At 38.9% G+C, this 18,841-nt stretch overlaps 1 protein-coding gene across 2 annotated transcripts in view; it reads right to left on the bottom strand.

The window, feature by feature from the left end:
• LOC132173711 (alpha,alpha-trehalose-phosphate synthase [UDP-forming] 1) overlaps nucleotides 1–18,841 on the bottom strand; it is a 61,946-nt gene that overhangs the window by 15,670 nt on the left and 27,435 nt on the right. For both annotated transcript variants that reach the window (XM_059585293.1, XM_059585292.1), the window contains exons 7-9: nucleotides 4,883–5,033; nucleotides 4,346–4,434; nucleotides 2,507–2,555 (exon numbers count right to left, since the gene is read on the bottom strand). In XM_059585293.1, the coding sequence (XP_059441276.1) occupies nucleotides 2,507–2,555; nucleotides 4,346–4,434; nucleotides 4,883–5,033 (289 nt within the window). The remainder of the gene's footprint in view (nucleotides 1–2,506; nucleotides 2,556–4,345; nucleotides 4,435–4,882; nucleotides 5,034–18,841) is intronic.

Raw genomic sequence — 18,841 nt, 5'->3', positions numbered from 1 at the left:
TGGATGGAGTGGTGTATTAAGTCGGTAAGATTCTCCATTCTTGTGAATGGTTTTCCGGAAGGTTTCTTCAACAGTTCAAGGGGAATTCGGCAAAGGGATCCTCTCTCTCCATTATTGTTTGTGCTTGTTATGGAGACTTTGAGTAAGATGGTGAATGCAACGGTAGACCAAGGCCTTTTGACTGGATTCTCGGTGGGAAATAGGGTCTTGTCGGAATTGATGGTCTCTCACTCTTTATTTGCGGATGATACTTTGATTTTTTGTAAAGCTTCTATCGAGCAAATCCAATATGTACATCTCATTTTCTTATGTTTTGAAGCTATTTCGGGTTTGAGAGTGAACCTGGGAAAGTCAAAAGATTGTGGCCATTGGTGAGGTGGAGAACATTGGGGTTTTAGCTAATATCCTTGGGTGTAGTGTTGCCGAGTTGCCTATGAAGTATTTGGGTCTCCCTCTTGAGGCGCCGTTTAAGGATACGGCTATGTGAAATGATGTGATCGAAAAGATGGAGCGTCAGATGGCAGGTTGGAAGAGAATGTATCTTTCTAAAGGAGGTCGTTTAACTCTCATTAAGAGCACTTTGACTAATCTTCCGACTTACTTTTTGTCTTTGTTTCCGATTCCTTTAAGTGTAGCTAAAAGGCTTGAGAAAGACCAAAGAGATTTCTCGTGGGGAGGAATGGGAGATGAGCCTAAGTTGCATCTTGTAAGTTGGAACGAAGTCTGCCATCCCCTACGCTATGGTGGTCTTGGCATTCGGAAGTTGTACCAGTTTAATCAAGCTCTTTTGGGGAAATGGCTTTGGAGATATGCGAATGAGAGCGGGGCTCTTTGGTGTAAGGTTATCAAAGCTAAGTATGAAGACCAGGAAGGTGGGTGGTGCACGAAAGAGGTTTCGGGCTCTCATGGTGTGGGTCTATGGAAGCATATTCGCAAAGGTTGGAATTTTTTCGCTAAAGGTATTCGGTTTGAGGTGGGGGAGGGTTCAAAAGTTCGTTTCTGGTATGATATTTGGTGTGAGGACAACTCTTTGAAGTAAGCCTTCCCGTCCTTATTTAGTATCGCAAGACACAAAGAAGCTTGGGTGAAGGATAATTTTACTCGGAGGAATGGGGTTGTCGAGTGGAATGTCATTTTTGTACGGCCGGTCCAAGATTGGGAGATGGATTTGGTTTCTCATTTTTTTGATCGGTTGTATTCTTGCAAGGTTTTCATAGGCAGTGTAGATCGGATTTGCTGGTCTTCGTCCAAGAAGGGCAAGTTTGAGGTTAAGTCACTCTACAAGGCCTTGCCCAATTCTAATCAAGAGGACTTTCCTTGGAAGAGCGTCTGGCGTACTAAGGCACCTCAGCGAGTGGCATTTTTCGGGTGGACTGCGGCCCTAGGCAAAATTTTGACTCATGATACTCTGCGTAAGAGGAACATAGTGGTAGTAGAGTAGTGTTGTATGTGCAAGAAGACCGGAAAGTCAGTCGATCATCTTCTTCTCCACAGTGAGCTCGCAAGTGCTCTTTGGCACACGATTTTTAAGCAGTTTGGGTTGCATTGGGTCATGCCTTGCAGGGTGAGGGACTTGTTCGATAGCTGGTGGTCGGGAAGACGATCTTGAAGCGAGGTTGTGTGGAAGATGATCCCTTTGTGTCTTATGTGGTGTATATGGAATGCAAGAAATGCTAGATGTTTTGAAAATTCCACTAGGACTATAGAGGAACTGATTCATTTTTTTTTTCTTTATTCTTTATTCTTGGACGGCCGCTTGGCTAGCTCCATTAGTGATTAGTTTCTCTGATTTTCTTTTTCATTTCTCTCCCTCTTAGGCGCTCTCTGTTTATACTTCCCGTGTATGTGGGTTGCGCGCCCCTTTGTGCTTTTTATATCATTATTACTTATCAAAAAAAAAAAGTCTAGAAAGGCAGGATGAGGGACTCAAATAAGGTTGTTCCTTACTCCTTATTTGATAAAGAAGAGTTCCTCTTATTTGATGAATAAAAGAAATATTCCTTGATGTACTAATTGTTTATGAGTTCCTTAGAGAGATTTGTCTTATGTCCGTAGGTATTCTCCACCTACCCACTAGTGACAGTTTGGGAAACAGGTACCTTTTTGTTGATAGCCGTTCGAGCTTTTATGGCAGGGGTCATTTCAGCACCATAGCACCTGGTGCTCAAACATTGGCTCGGGCATTTTCTCAACCACTTTTCTCCCATTGATAAAACAACCACATTAAAGGTAATAAATAAGACTGGTGCAAAAGTTGACTGTATGTACAATATTTTCCTGAAAATATTGCTCACATCTCTTTAATGAGAAAATCAAGACTCAGACTTCATATATTTGTGACCATATCAGACAAGCAATGCACTGGAAGGTTTTAGATGGTATCGTTACTCCATATTGCAGAAATGATAACCAACTCAGCACATTTGGAAAAGTTCAATGCGAGGAAAAGTCACAGGTCAAGCAAAGAACTAGGAGAATTTAAAAATTAAACCACTTAAAATGGTACCGGTTATAGCATAAAGAGCACATAATGCCTGAAAGTCGAGCGAACGATCCTGTAGACAAAGAAGGTACTATATTAGAAGATATTACATTGTCATGATGTAATAACAATCAAAGATGCTCATAACAAAGAAAATGAATGCGATTTTAGATCATAATATGCATGGAAGTACAACACAGAGCTCCTACTATTGGCTCTTGCCCACAGTCTTGGACCACAATATGCTCATTTTTCAAAAAAGACCATTATAATTCCTTGAGGAACACAAGTTTAGACTATATTTTTCTTAAAAGCCAGCATAAAATACAATGCTAAGCAGAAAAGAAAATAATTTTTACATGACATTAAACAGAAAACTGAGAGTAATAAAAAAAAAATATAATATTACATGCATAGAAATACCATGTGCCAAGAAAAAATAAACAAATGGTCTTTTCTTGGTTGGGGAATGGTGTTGAGACTTGAGAGGATGGCTATGGAATCACTACTGGAAGTTAATCATTGCAAAGAGTTGTAAAATAGGATATCAAATTTCCCAAGTTTTGGAATCTGAAGGGGGATCATGAAAGGTGCATTTCAATGTATACACAAATATTTCAATTATATCAACCACGTTGCAATTGGAACGGCATAGATAGTTTTCACTTGGTTCAAAAAAAAAAGCAAAGCCTTTGAATAGTTGGATTGGATTCATGTGAAAGTCATATGCGGGTTTCTTGAAATGAAACTAGGGCAGGTCAACTAGAGAACTAAGCAAACCCAACTACAATTGATTTGATTCATTTTATTCATCCAAGATTTTCATCAGAATCCTAGATTTGAGAGGGAAAGACTCACAAAGTTGATTCAATTCTAGTTTAGACCACTGTATAACCCCCTGACCCGATGTGTGACCACTTTATACATTATAATTCCAATGAATAAAATATACTGGTGTAACACCATAAAGCAATAAAATAGGCACTCCAACTTTCGAAAAGTGGAAAAAGACAAATTGAACTAAGCCATCCGAGTTGACCTGCCCTAGTTTAAACACACACACACACACACACAAAAAAAAAAAAAAAAAGCATTCCTTTCCCTACTAATGAAGGTCAAAGCCCTCCATATACGACTACCCCCCTGCCTTTTTTTCCTCTTTCTTCCAAAACAGAGATCTGGTGGGATCCTTTTACTCCTGAATTCAGGTAAAAGTAAAAAAACTAACTATTCAACTAGAACTGGATAACACTGAGATTCAAGAAAGCAAACCTACTTGGTCAAACTTACAACACGGCAACACAGTACTAATTATGGCAACAAACATATTCTTCTCCTTTTGTTGAATTAGATCTCACATCAATGTAAATGTTTATCTTGAAATCAGGCACCAATAGAACAATATATTGTTGCTCTATGATAGCATTGAAAGCCCTGGTAGCAAAAGACTTATATATAGTCTAAGAAATTTTAACTATGAATACATTCTTATCCGGAACTTGTAACACCCCACTATGGTACAACCTATTCATCTTAGCGGATACAGAATATACGTCTTATCACTCTTAGTAAGATTTTAAAACTTTTTTCATCTCTATGATCAAGACACTACCATCACTTGCCCTCTTGCGTGTTACATATCCATTTCTGCTGTTTCCTCTATCATTTCCAACAGAAATACATAGCGTCTGAAAAGAGTTACTGCAAAATAGGAATAATAATATGATATAGCTCAAGACCACCTTATATAAGTAATGCACTTCAAACTTATAATCCACTGAGCTCAATAAAGAGATTTACACATACACACACACATGCATGCATATGGAATATCATGGATTCATAACTCAGTTTGGGACAGACCAGGTGATGTATGGGAACTGCAGACAACGTTCCAAATCTGCCATTAATGCGCCCAACTATTTCATGAACCTGGCTTGTAAGTTTTTGATCTGTGGAAATACAAAAGAGAATAAGTTGATACATCAAATTTAAAAAATAAAATAAAAAATAAGAAAGAAGAAGAAATAAAAAACTATAATTTGACAAGAGGCAAAAAGCTAAAGACGCACAAAGTCAAGCCCCATGACACTCTTAGGTATGAACTTAAGTACATTTCAAAAAAAAAAAAAAAAAAAGAGCAACCATTCTGGGTATAAAAAGCAATTAGACTTGCGCAAAATGAATGAGACAGAATAATATCAAAGGTATATATATCCTACTTTCAGACTGATCTCCTTTATGACTTCATGAAACTTTTATTATTAAACTAAATAGCAGCTTAAGCAAATTTGCCTCAGCCACCCTGAAAAATAAATTCTAGAGAGTAGCATATATTACACACAACCAACACAATTAAGAAGCAGCAGGAACAACACAAAACCGTGTAAAGGAGCATACACTCTGGAACATCTGTTCTTGTTGGCACGGCAATTTGCAGCAAGACTACTTTATCACGCCAAGTTGGGTTCTCTTCAAGGAATTTTTCAAATGCTAATATCTTTTGAGGAATCCCTTTGATCATATCTAGACGATCAACACCTAACATTATCTGTTATGTCACAACAATTATATTACGCAAATTAAATAGCTGAATATAAGGTAAAAGCACTATAAATGAAACATGGAAAGAACCACTTCTTTGAAAAACCGTAGCAATAAAGCATTCTCAAGTAAAATATTTTTTTTTATAAGTAATCGGCAAGTATCATTAAAAGTGTAAAGGCGCCCCTAAGCACACATGAAGTATACAAGAGGAAGCACCTAATTAGAAGGAGTAAAAAGAACAAGAAAATCACTATAACTAATTGTTAAAGGAGAAACACAAGCAGCTGTCAAAAAATACAAAATTTTGAAGAAAAATAACTCAACTAAAATATACCACCCTACGCATACAAGAACTCCACCTATGGAAACAACCACATCACTTGCAAAATGAGAATAAACAACAAAACAGAAAGAGGAAAATGATTTTTTTGGCTTTTAAAAAAAATAAAATTCTTTTTGGCTTGATTGTTAATTGTTGTTTAAACAACATATATCTATCATATTTTTACACAGAAGATTTGATCTGGTATTAGAGCATGATGTCTATTATAACATATTCAGTTAGGAACATTGATCTGATTTCTGGGGTTTGTATTTCTCTATTCCTCCATGTCCATAACCCTCTTTCTTATTTATCTCTTTAAAATAACCATAACCTCTTTTATATCGTGGCACCAAGAATTTGAGGCAAATTCTTCCAACATGAAGGATGATAAGCGATTCTATTCCCAAATATGTTAAATCAATTAAATGAATCTGATCAAGAAATTGATACATGAATCATATGAAGGTATGATAGAGAACCACTAATGGTATCTCAAAATAATGTTTCAGACTACTAGTTTGATATATCAAATAGGGATCGATAAAGTGGGGAAAATCATCCCACCACAAAAACAAATATCAGTGAAGCTTAAGGGTAAAACAATTAAATATCAAATAGAGCACCCAAGTTACCATACAACTCCAAAGTCTAGAAATTTTTAAACTTAGGGGGCAAAAAGATAACCGAATAGAGAATATCTTAAATCTATCAATAAGAAAAATTACCTCAAAAGCCCTGCCTTCAGCAATCACCACATTTTATTTCTTTTAAAACTTCCAGAGAACATCTAAAAAATAAAGACTTTTCATCAACTCTCTGGAGTCAAAAGTTCTAGTATGCAAAGACATAAAACCTTTCCAAAACAGGGGAGAGATGGCCAAGAAACTAAAAGCCCGAACCACAGAACCAAAACACAAAGATAAGTGGACTATGATTAATCAACACCAACATCTGCTCTAGAGTCAGAAGCAGGAACTCAATGACCAAAACCAGCCCCAAATGAGTCACCCAATAGCCAAGTAAGTTATGTCCAACAGGATTGTCAACATGCTTTTGTGCGCACACACACAAGCAACTTTAAGAGAAGCAAAATTTCTGTATATCCTCTTGTAGAGGAAAGAGATACATCCACTGCTTGATATAAGTCAGTGCAGGAAGGACTTGACTTGAAGGAAATACTCTCAACCAGATTCCAGCATGTGAGAGATCCCTATCCAATGATTCCATAGCCACCATACCAAGTGGATGAGTGATAAAGGCATTTGTCATCCTTGCTTAATATGCTTGGGTTCCAGTCAGACTGCACTCATGTTCTAGTGTGCCCCATGGGATCAGTGGGAATGCCCTCTCAGGGTTCCATTCCTGGGGCTTCGGGCAGGGGGTGGCACTACTCCTCTCTTACCCTTTTTGCTTACCAGGGATTTAAAAAAATAAAAAGGGAGCTGATGGTTACATAAAGCCAACTAGACAATCTCTTCAACCCAAATCGCTTATTACAGGAACACACCACCAGAGGCTAATAATTGAGAGGATTAAACGAGAGACTAACTATTCTCCGACAAATGTCTAGTCTCACATAAAATTTTCAGAAAAAAAGTAGTGAAAAGGTTCAGAAAGGAACCTTCTGGCACCATAAATTTAACAAAATGGCTTGCTACAAGGCTAAATCCATATGGGATGACATTGTGGAAAACATTGAATGCAAATTGGCTAGTTGGAAAAGGATGTACCTTTCTAAGGGTGATACGTTTACCCTTATTAAGAGCATTCTTTCCAATCTTCCGACATATTTCTTGTCTCTATTTCTCATTCCTATTTCTATCGCTAATCGTATAGAGAAGCTTCAACGAGATTTTTTACGGGGTGGGATAGGCGATGAGTTCAAGTATCATTTGGTAAGCTGGTCTAAGCTTTGTTCTCCCATCTCTGAGGGTGGTCTAGGGATTCGGAATTTGAGAGTGTTCAATAAAGCTTTTCTAGGGAAGTGGTTGTGGCGTTATACGAATGAGAGGGAGGCCTGGTGGAGAATTGTGATGGATGCAAAATTCGGTTCTAAGTGGGGTGGGTGGTGCTCTATCGAAACTTCAGGGCCGCATGACGTGGGGCTTTGGAAGAATATTAGGAAGGGATGGAGGTTATTTTTTAGTCATATCAAATTTGATCCAAGAGATGGTTCCAATATAAGATTCTGGGATGATGTGTGGTGTGGAGGTTCAAGTCTGAAGGTAGCTTTCCTAGGTTTATATAATATGGCTAGTGTGAAGGATGCGTCTATTGTTGCTAATATGGATTATTCGAGTGACTCCCTGTAATGGAATGTTAGCTTCATTTGCTTGGTACATGATTGGGAAGCGGATGTGTTGGCTTCTTTCTATACTTTGTTGTACTCTCATAATATGAGAAGGAATAGGGAGGATGTGATTTGGTAGGTTCCGTCGCGCAAATGGAAGTTTGATGTGAGTTCTTTTCTTTTTATAAGACCCTTACCTCCAATGAGAATCTCATTTTCCCTTGGAAGAGTATTTGGTGGACAAAAGCTCCTTCGAGAGTGGCTTTTTTCGTATGGACGACGGTGCTAGGGAAGGTCCTTACATTGTACAATCTCAGAAAGAGAACTTATCGTGATCAATAGATGTTGCATGTGCAAATCGGATGGGGAGACAGTTGATCATCTCTTTCTCCACTGTGAGGTCGCCAGGGCACTATGGTATGCTACTTTTAGCCGTTTTGGATTGAATTGGGTTATGCTTAATAGAGTGGCGGATCTATTTGCCTGTTGGTGGATGGGAGGTCGTTCTCGGAGTGCTACGATGTGAAAGATGGTCCCTTTTTGCCTTTTGCGGTGTTTGTGGAGGGAGATAAATGCGAGATGTTTTGAGGATCTTGAGAAGTCTTTGGAGGAGCTTAAGTCTTTTTTTTTCTTCTCCCTGTTCACTTGGACAGCTGCTTATTTAGCTCCATTAGTGATTCACTTTCCCGATTTTCTTGTTTTGTTTACTTCTTCTTCTTGGGCGTTCTCTTGTATTCGTCTTGTATATTAGGGTTGCACCCCTCTGCGCTTTTTGGTATATACAACATTACTTATCAAAATAAATAAATTTAACAAATCTCCAACATTCTTTTGCCAATCACCATCATTAAGTTGAACTCCACACCCCAACCTTACTTATCATCAAAAAAAAAAAAAGTTTGATCTTCAGGAACAAACATAACCAACATGATACTTAAGAGAATAAGTCTAGTAAGAGGGAAGCTACTCTGGCTGAACCAAGACAATTTGAAGTGAGCTCAAGAGTTCAGGAGGGATGCAATAATGGAGTTAGCACAGTGGTTGTACAGACGAAGGCGGCAGAATTAGCCGATACTGTTAGGCTTTGTCTAGACAAGGTAGAAGAAAGTAGGGGTACACCAACAACGGTGATTAATGCTTAATAAAAGATGGCAAAAGCTACCAAAACACTTGGGTTTTGTTCAGACAAGGTCGAAGACAGTATGTGTGCTCCAATAAGGGTGGTTCATACAAACAAGGTCAGAGGAAGATGGTCGGGTTCGTACAGACAAGGTCAAAGGAAGCAAGGGTGACGGGAATGAGGGGGTAACAAGATGGGTGAGTGTGTATTTTCTTAAGGGGATTTCTTTAAATGTTGAATATTAGGATGGGTCAGGGATTAGCAAAGGCGAGTCAAGGTTGTGGGGGAATGGGTGTTTGAAAGTGGGGTTGTATTCAGGAAATTATTTAGGTTAGAAGGAAGACTCTGCTTACGTTGAGAACGTTAGGGTTGCAAAATAGTCTGTGTATCGGGTGTAGATGGTGGAAAAGGGGATAGAAGGATTTTGTTGAGTTGGTGTCTTGCAACTTCTCTAGCACCTCTGGAGAATGAGTTGGGGGAACAAAGAATAGAGGGCGGATCCTAAAGAAGGTGCAGGCATATGAGTTGAATGGAGATGAGTTGAATAAAGGTTTGTTTGCCTCGTGTGGGGATATGAATAATCCTTCTTTGGCAAAGGTGAATGTCCTTAGAAGGAAGTTAAGGAAAGTGAACCATTAATAGTTCATTCATTTACTGTAATTGAGGAACAGAGAGTGCCACCCTCAGTGTCTTCAGATTGAGCGGTTGAAAGGGTGAAATTTTTTTGTCATGTGATGGTTTTGAGGATCAAAGGATGGCGTTATTTTCAGTGATTGAAGTAGACATTAGAACATTGCAGTTAATGCTTCAAATTTAAGTTTTGAGCCAAGGAACAGAGGCAACCGTGAGTTAAAGAGATTGGTTTGTTTAGTTAATTATGACATGAAGGGAGGGCACTTTAATAGAGGGAAAGGAAAGGGGAGGGTTCTAATTGTTTCTTATGAAAACTGGGATAGTATCATGAAGTATATTTCTAGGGAGGTGATTCGTAGTTTATAGGGTTGCCAACATGAGGATTGGACATATTTGGGGCCAAGAGGGGCTTCAAATGGGATTTTGTTAATGTGGGATAGGCGGTGGTGGGGAAGATTGAGGATTGTGTGGGGCATTTATCATTAGCGTGTTCTTTTAGGAATGTTATTGATAATTTTGTTTGGGCATTTGTGGGGGTGTATGGCTCAAATGATGATGATAAAAGTAAATATCTTTGGGATGAATTGGTCAGCCTTAAGAGTTGGTGGGAATTGTTGTGGTGTATTGGGGTGATTTTTATGTTGTTCGTTTCCTGAGTGAGAGATCATGTGACTCCACACAGTCACCAGCTATGATGGGTTTTTCAAATTTTATTTTTGAGAAAGGCCTCATGGACATCTCTACTGTAGGTGGGAATTTTACTTGGTCTAATAATCGTGACTTGTAAACTTGCTCAAGAATTGATAGGTTTCTCCTAACTCCGAAATGGGAAGAACATTTTCTTGATGTCTCTCAAAGCAAACTTCCTTTTTTTGATAAGTAATGTCCTATCATCAATAAGGTACAAAGGGGCACAACCTAGTACACAGGGAGTATACAAGAGAACCCCTAAGATGAAGAAAAAGAACATAAAGTCAAAAAATCTGCCCCAGTCTTCTACAACTCTCAAAGGAGACTTCCTAGAATCATATGAAATAATTTTTCGTTGATGTTGGATTGTGGTGTGTCGGGTGGAGGTGGTAGGTATTTTAAGTTTGAAAATATGTTGATGAAATTAAAGGGCTTTGTGGAGCCGGTGAAAACATGGTAGATGTCCTACAGTTTTCAAGGATCACCTAGTTATATTGGCATGTAAGCTGAAGGCATTGAAAGCCAATTCTAAGAAATGGAATGAGGAGGTTTTTGGTAATGTAGGGAAGAAAAAGAAGGATGTTATGGGTGGTATTCGGGAGCTGGATTTTACTGCAGAGGGCCGAGAATTGAGGATGAAAGGATGAGGGAGGAAGATATGTCAAAGGAATTAGAAAGAACTATCCTTCTTGAAGAACTGAGTTGGAAGCAGAAAATCAAGGCCTTATGGTTGAAAGGGGGATAAAAGTACTAAAAATTTTCACTAGGTGGCAAATTCTCATCGATGAAATAACTCTGTGGATTCTTTAGCTTTCAACGAGTCCATGTCTTTTGACTTTACAAAAATAAGGAAGAATATAGTTCACAATATGTGGATTTGGGGAGAAATGGAGGGATTGAATAGTGCATCATATTATTACGGTGTGGTTTTCCATCCTTATTAATGGTTCACTGTCTGCATTCTTTAGTAGCTCTCGTGGATTGAGACAGGGGGATTCGTTATCACCACTATTGTTGTGTTGGTTATGGAAGTGTTGAGTAGGATGATGACTGCTACAATGGACAGGGTCTGGATTTTCGTTGGGGTCGAGGAATAATGAATAGTTGTTAGTGTCTCATTTACTGTTTGTAGATGACACTTTGATTTTCTATACGGCAAATTCTGAACTAAAACATTTGCTATGTCTTTTCTTACGTTGTGAAGTTGTATCGAGATTGAAGATAAACTTCGAAAAATCAGAGATTGTTGTTGTTGGTGATGTGGGAGATGTAGAAGGGTTGGCATGTATTCTTGGGTTGTAGAGTATCTTCTTTGCCGGTGAAGTACTTGAGTTTGCCATTAGGTGCTTCTTACCAGGCAACATCTCTTTGGAATGGCATAATTAAAAAAAATGGAACGTTAGTTGGTTGGATGGAAAAAAAAAAAAAAAAAAAAAAAAAAAAAAAAAAAAAAAAAAAAAGACTTTATTTAACTAAGGGAGGTAGATTGACCCTTATAAAGACTTAAAGAGTACTCTTTCCAATTTGTCTACTTATTATTCGTCTCTTTCCCTATTCCTGTGGATGTGGCCAATTGGATTGAGAAACTTCAAAAGGATTTTTTATGGGGTGGAATTGGGGATGAGTTCAAGTTCTATTTAGTTTGCACTCCAATGAAATCAGGTGGTTTGGGGATTAGAAACTTGATTCAATTTAATCAAGCTCCAATGGGAAAATGGTTATGACGCTATGCTACAAAGAAGGAAGCTTTGTGGAGTTTGATGATAGACACTAAATATGATAGTTTAAGTAGAGATTGGTGTTCTACGAAGGTAACATGGCCATTTGGACTAGGAGTGTGGAAATATATAAGGAGGGGCTGCGAAACGTTTTTAGAGGTGGGTGATGGGTCAAAGGTCAATTTTTGGCATGATGTGTGATGTGGGGATCAACCATGGAAGATATCTTATCCGGACTTGTTCAGTATTGCATGTAACAAGGATGCATGGATGGTGAATAATATGTAGTTCCATGATGAGAATATCCAATAGAATATAATTTTTACTAGACCCGTATAGGATTTGGAGGTGGATGTAGTCTTTTCTTTCTTTGAGATGTTGTATTCTCTCAGAGTAAGGCAAGGAGATGTGAATAAAATATGTTGGAGCCTTTCCAAAAGGCGCAAGTTTGAAGTAAAGTCATATTATCATGTGTTAACCTCACCTATTGGCACCCATTTTCCTTAGAAGAGTATTTAGAGAGTTATCGCTCATTTGAGAGTGGTGTTTTTTGTGTGGACAGCAACATTAAGGAAAATATTGACTTTGGATAACTTGAGGAAGTTGAATGTTATGGTGGTCAATTGGTGTTGTATGTGCTAGAAGAGTGGGGAGTCCATTGATCACCTTCTTCTTCATTGTGATGTAGCAAGAGATTTATGGAGCTCACTTTTCAATTTGTTTGGTGTTGATTGGGTTATGCCTAGAAGAGTGAGAGAGTTTTTGGTGAGTTAGGAAGTCGAGTGGGACGTGGTAACATTTTGGAAGTTTGGAGTTTGACTTGGTTGTGTATAATGTGGTGTATTTGGAGAGAGCGGAATGCACGGAGCCTTGAAGATATAGAGACTTTGGTTGTGGTGCTGAAAATAATTATTCAACGCTTTATAGACATGGATAGCAGCACATCAAACTTACTTTTTTCTAATTTTTTTTAAGTATTTTTTAAACAAGTTTTCATCTTTTGCTCCTGATTAGAGGGTTCTTTTGTATACTTCTTATGTACTAGAATTGCACCTCTCTGCGATTTTCTAATTCGATTGAATTACTTATGAGAGAGAGAGAGAGAGAGTTGAATCTCCATATTCACTAAACAATAAGGTTGAGGGTAAAATGTAAGGCCAAAAGAGGATTTTGTTGACTTTCTGACCCTCATAAAGACTCTTAAAAAAAACAAACACAAACTCCAATTTAATATAATATATAATAGGAGAATTTTAGACAGGAGTCTCTAAAATTTTAACAAGTGGCATCACATATGTCTGCCACATGTCTCTTTTAGGAGAGTTTTAAATAGGAACCTTTAAAATTTTGACAAGTGCCAATCTTGTGCATAACAGTTTCCACAATTCTACCCTGCCAAAGATCTTAAACGACAAAACATCGTTTCAGATTTAAATGAAACAGTGCAAGCATTCAAAACAAGTCTTATATCCCTTCCCAAAAAATCAAAAGAAAAAACGGTTGAAATAAATCATTCGAGACAAACCACTCGATATACAGTTCCATTATCATCTCTTCGTCATTGAAACCACCATTGACCCTCTCTCTCTGTGTGATTCTAAGGGCCTTAATTTCAGACAGGTAAGTCAATGTTTTTTATCATCATTATTTTATTATTTTATATTTCGTAAAAATTTAAATGCTACAAAGTCAATATATAGTTTGAGTGATTGCATAAACCCTAGATCTTTTAAGATTTGCTTCTGGGTCAAGATTTGCTCGAAGTTATCAGTAGACTTTTCTATTTTCAAGCGACATAAAAAGTCTCAGAAACAAATTATCATCAACTGATTTGGTTTCCTTTTGAAGTATGTTTGTTTTTTTTTTTTTTACTTTTAAGTAGTTGGTTGGATTGACTTTTTTTTTTTTTTTTTTCCTTTTGTAAACACAGATGTTGTCGATTGATTTTTTTTTTTTTTTTCCCTCTTTTTGTAAAGACAGATCAATGTTGTGAATTTCATTTTTATGTTTGGCTTTAAAATGGACAAGTTTGTGAAATTATAGTATGTACACTACATTAACTATTATTGTTATTATATATTTAAAAATTCTCACCAAGTATATTTAGCATATCTTGATTCTGTTGAAGCCCTTCTTTAGTGCTAACAAACCGTATCCAACATTTCAAATTTGAGATATCACTAATGAGAATCCAAACCGTATGCATACAGAATCGGAATAGTAAAACATTCTTTTGTGATCTTTTGTTCATTCTTAATAAAAACATTCTGCTTTATTTTTATTTTTTCAAATACATCTAAAATTTTGTGCCTACAAACACAAACTTCTATTTAACAGTGTCATTCTTTTGTTGTCATTCTTTTGTTCCAATTTGCATGCTTGAACGTTTACTATATATATATTTAATCCTTATCCACACTGCCTCATTTTTGCTTTTTACTATGACTATTTTATATCTATTCAAAATAATTTTCTAATTAAATAATTTCAAACAGATTTTCTTAAACTCAAATAATGAGCCTAAGGAAATATTTTAAAAATTATTTAATGCAAACAGAATATTTTCGCATGACTACAATTAATTCATTTATATTTTAATATAATGTGTTATTCTAGATCTATGTTATATTCTAATATAAACATACACATAATAATGAATATTTTTAACTATCTTTTAACCATCTCCATAGTGAATGGATGAATCCATCATTGAATTTGTGTAGAGTCTGCAAATCTTTTTTTTTTGATAAGTAAATATGATATAAAAGAGCGCAGAGGGGCGCAACCCATATACACGGGAAGTATACAAGAGAGGGCCTAAGAGGGAGAAAAATGAACAAGAAAATCAGAGAAGCTAATTCCTATAGGAGCTAGCCAAGCGGCCGTCCAGGAATACAAAGTAAAGAGGAAAAAATGAGTCAATTCCTCTATAGTCCTAGTGGAGTTTTCAAAGCATCTAGCATTCCTTTCATTCCAAATACACCACATAAGACACAAAGGGATCATCTTCCACACTACCGCGCTTCGAGAACTTCCTCCCGACCACCAACAATCGAACAAGCCCCTCACCTTGCAGGCATGACCCAAAACAGCCCAAACCGATCAAAAATAGTATGCCAAAGAACACTTGCAATCTCGCAATGGAGAAGAAGATGATCAACCGACTCTCCATTCTTCTTGCACATACAACACCATTCCACTACCACTATGTTCCTCTTCCGCAGGGTGTCGTGAGTCAAAATTTTGCCTAAGGCCGCGGTCCACCCGAAAAAAGCCACTCGCAAAGGCACCTTTGTCCGCCAAATGCTCTTCCAAGGAAACAATTCATGATCACATTTGGACAAGGCCTTGAAGAGGGACTTAACCTCGAAATTGCCTTTCTTAGACGAAGACCATCGAATACAATCCATAGAACCTAAGGATATCTTGTACGAATACAACCGGTCAAAAAAGGAGGAAATCAAATCCATCTCCCAATCCTGAACCGACCTCACAAAAATGACATTCCATTCGACAACCCCATTCCTCCAAATAAAGTTATCCTTCACCCAAGCTTCTTTATGTCTGGCTATGCTGTACAAAGACGGGAAAGCATGCTTCAAAGAGGAGTCCCCACACCAGATATCATGCCAAAAACGAACTTTTGAACCCACCCCCACCTCATAATGAATACCTTTGGCAAAAAAATTCCAACCTTGCCTAATGTGCTTCCATAAACCCACACCATGGGAACCCGAAACCTCCTTTGTGCACCAACCACCCTCCTGATCTTCATATTTAGCTTTGATAACCTTATACCATAGAGCCTCACTCTCATTAGCATATCTCCAAAGCCATTTACCCAGAAGCGCTTGATTAAAATGATGCAACTTACGAATGCCAAGCCCACCATACCGAAGGGGACGACAGACTTGATCCCAATTTACAAGATGTAGCTTATGCTCTTCTCCCACCCCTCCCCATAGGAAGTCTCTTTGTACTTTCTCAAGTCTTTTAGCTACACTTATAGGAATTGGGAACAGAGACAAAAAGTAAGTCGGAAGATTAGAGAGCGTACTCTTAATGAGAGTTAAACGGCCTCCTTTAGAGAGATACATTCTCTTCCAACCTGCCATCTGACGCTCCATTTTTTCGATCACATCATTCCACATAACCTTATCCTTATGCCCCGCCCCAAGAGGGAGACCCAAATACTTCATCGGCAAGTCGGCAACACTACACCCAAGAATATTAGCTAAAACCCCTATGTTCTCCACCTCACCAATAGCCACAATTTTAGATTTACCAAGATTCACTCTCAAGCCCGACACAGCTTCAAAACATAGAAGAATGAGACGCACATACCGGATTTGCTCGATAGAATCTTCACAGAAAATCAATGTGTCATCAGCAAATAAAGAGTGAGAAACCACTAACTCCGATAACCCCCTATTTCCCACCGAGAAACCAGTCAAAAAGCCTTGGTCAACCGACACATTCACCATCTTACTCAAGGCCTCCATAACCAGCACAAAAAGTAACGGAGAAAGGGGATCCCCTTGCCGAATTCCCCTTGAGCTATTAAAGAAGCCTTCCGGAGAACCATTCACAAGAATGGAAAATCTTACCGAAGTAATACACCACTCCATCCACGCCCTCCACCTCTCACCAAACCCACACCTACGCAGCAAATACAACACAAAGTCCCAGTTCACATGATCGTAGGCCTTCTCCAAATCTAATTTGCAAAGAACACCGGGCACCCCTGACTTCATGCGACTATCCACACTTTCATTTGCAATAAGGACAGAATCTAGGATTTGGCGGCCCCCAATAAAAGCATTTTGAGAGTATGATATGATCTTACCCAACACAGTTCTCATCCTGATAGCAAGAACCTTAGAAACAATTTTGTACACCCCTCCCACCAAACTAATAGGCCGAAAATCCTTCATCTCCACCGCATCTGCCTTTTTTGGGATCAAGGAAATAAAAGTTGCATTCAAACTCCTCACCAATTGCCGTCTACGATGGAACTCGGCAAAAACCGCCATGACATCATGTTTGACAACACCCCAGCAGGCTTGAAAAAAAGCCATGGAGAAACCATCTGGACCCGGAGCCTTATCACCATCCATGCCTTTAACCACCTCCCAAACTTCCTTTTCCTCAAAATCTCTTTCCAACCACCTATTATCCTCCTCATCTATGGACAAAAAAGGCTGGTTGTCCATTCTAGGTCGCCACGTGCTTTGTTCCGAGTATAAGCTTTGATAATAACTCACAATGTGAGCTTTTACCTCAGCTGGATCATCGGAAAGAACACCATTAATACGCAACTCTTCCACACGATTGTACCTGCGGTGAGAGTTTGCCATCTTGTGAAAGAAACGAGTATTGCGGTCCCCCTCCTTGAGCCACAAAGTTCTTGATTTTTGACGCCAATGGATTTCTTCACAAAGCAAGGTGTTCTCCAATTCTCTCACCATATCCACCTTTCGGACCTTTTCCTCCTGTGCTAACCCTCTTTCCTCTGCCAATTCATCCAACTCTTGAATACCTCCCAATAGCTCCTTTTTCTTTCTCCCAATGTCCCCAAACTCCTCCTCATTCCACTTTTTCAAATCCAATTTGAGAGATTTTCAATTTTTTTGCAAGCACAAAACTAGGTAAACCCTCAAATGAATAAGTTCCCCACCAAGAGCTAACCTTATCAACAAAGCCTTCAGCTTTAAGCCACATATTTTGAAATTTAAAGCTCTTATTACCTCCACAAGGGGCCCCACAATCCAATAATAAAGGGAAGTGATCGGATATCAAGCGCTGAAGTCTTCTTTGTAACACTGCAGGGTAATGATCTTCCCAATCCGAGGAAATCAAGAAACGGTCAATTCTAGACCAGCTCTCATTTTCTTGATTATTAGACCACGTAAATTGACCCCCCATCAAGGGCATGTCCACCAAATTGTTCTCTGAGATGAAATCCGAGAAATCCATCATGCCAGTAGAATAGTAAGAAACACTGGAACGCTCACTAGGGAACCGAACGATATTAAAATCCCCTCCAAAGCACCAAGGAACCTCCCACACATTCATCAAACCAGCCAACTCTTCCCAAAGAGCCCTTCTCTCCCCATCCTCATTCGGACCATAAACCCCCCCAAAAGCCCACTCCCAATTATCCTCCACATTTTGAAAAGAGCAAGCCAAGGAAAAATGCCCCACATACTCCTCCTTACACTCCACCACCCTCCTATCCCACATCAATAACATCCCCCCCGACAAACCATTCGACCCTTTAAACTTCCATCCTACATGTTGGCCTCCCCAAAGACTATGAACCACCTCTCGGGAAATATCCTCCATCTTCGTCTCAATCAAACATACTACATCTACTTTCCACTCTTTCAATAAACCCCTAATACGCAACCTTTTTTTGAGGGCATTCAACCCTCTCACATTCCATGCTACGATATTAAGCTTCATGATCCACCAACGTGCCCCTCTCACCATCCTTGAGCTCCTTTAATCCTGTTGGGGCTGGAACATAGGCAAAGAGGCCTCCCAAATCAGCACCACCCTGAATCCTAGAAGCTTCAATAGAGTTGAACAACAGCACCAACTCCCCTGTCTTCCCTTCATCTGAAATACCAATTTTAGGGCAGAAATTAAGGCAATTTTTAACTACCCAACTTGAAGGCATCAAACCTGGCCCTAACTCCTCCAGCCCAACAGAATCTGAAATACTTTCCTCTTCCAAGCTATAGCTAGTCCCTAAAGGCTCCATTGCCGGCATACATTCCACTCCATTTTTTCCCCCAAATAATTGCGGACTCGTACTGCTTGCCTCCCCCCGACAGAATTCCTGGGAACAGCTCCCCTCTACTTTCCCTTTATTCCGACCAGAGGGTATCTCCACACAGAGCTGATCACTACCCACACCCATACTTGCCCCCCCCTCTCTCGTCTCCACAATACACATCGGCATGTTCTGAGTGTTTTCCCGCCGGAATTGCATCTCCGGCATCCTCTGGGCTGCAACCTGGTTCGACCCCAG

Source organism: Corylus avellana, chromosome ca3 (assembly GCF_901000735.1).
Source record: "Corylus avellana chromosome ca3, CavTom2PMs-1.0".
Taxonomy (NCBI): domain Eukaryota; kingdom Viridiplantae; phylum Streptophyta; class Magnoliopsida; order Fagales; family Betulaceae; genus Corylus; species Corylus avellana.
The sequence above is the reverse complement of the archived record's forward strand: the minus strand, read 5'-3'. Positions and strand labels throughout refer to the sequence as shown.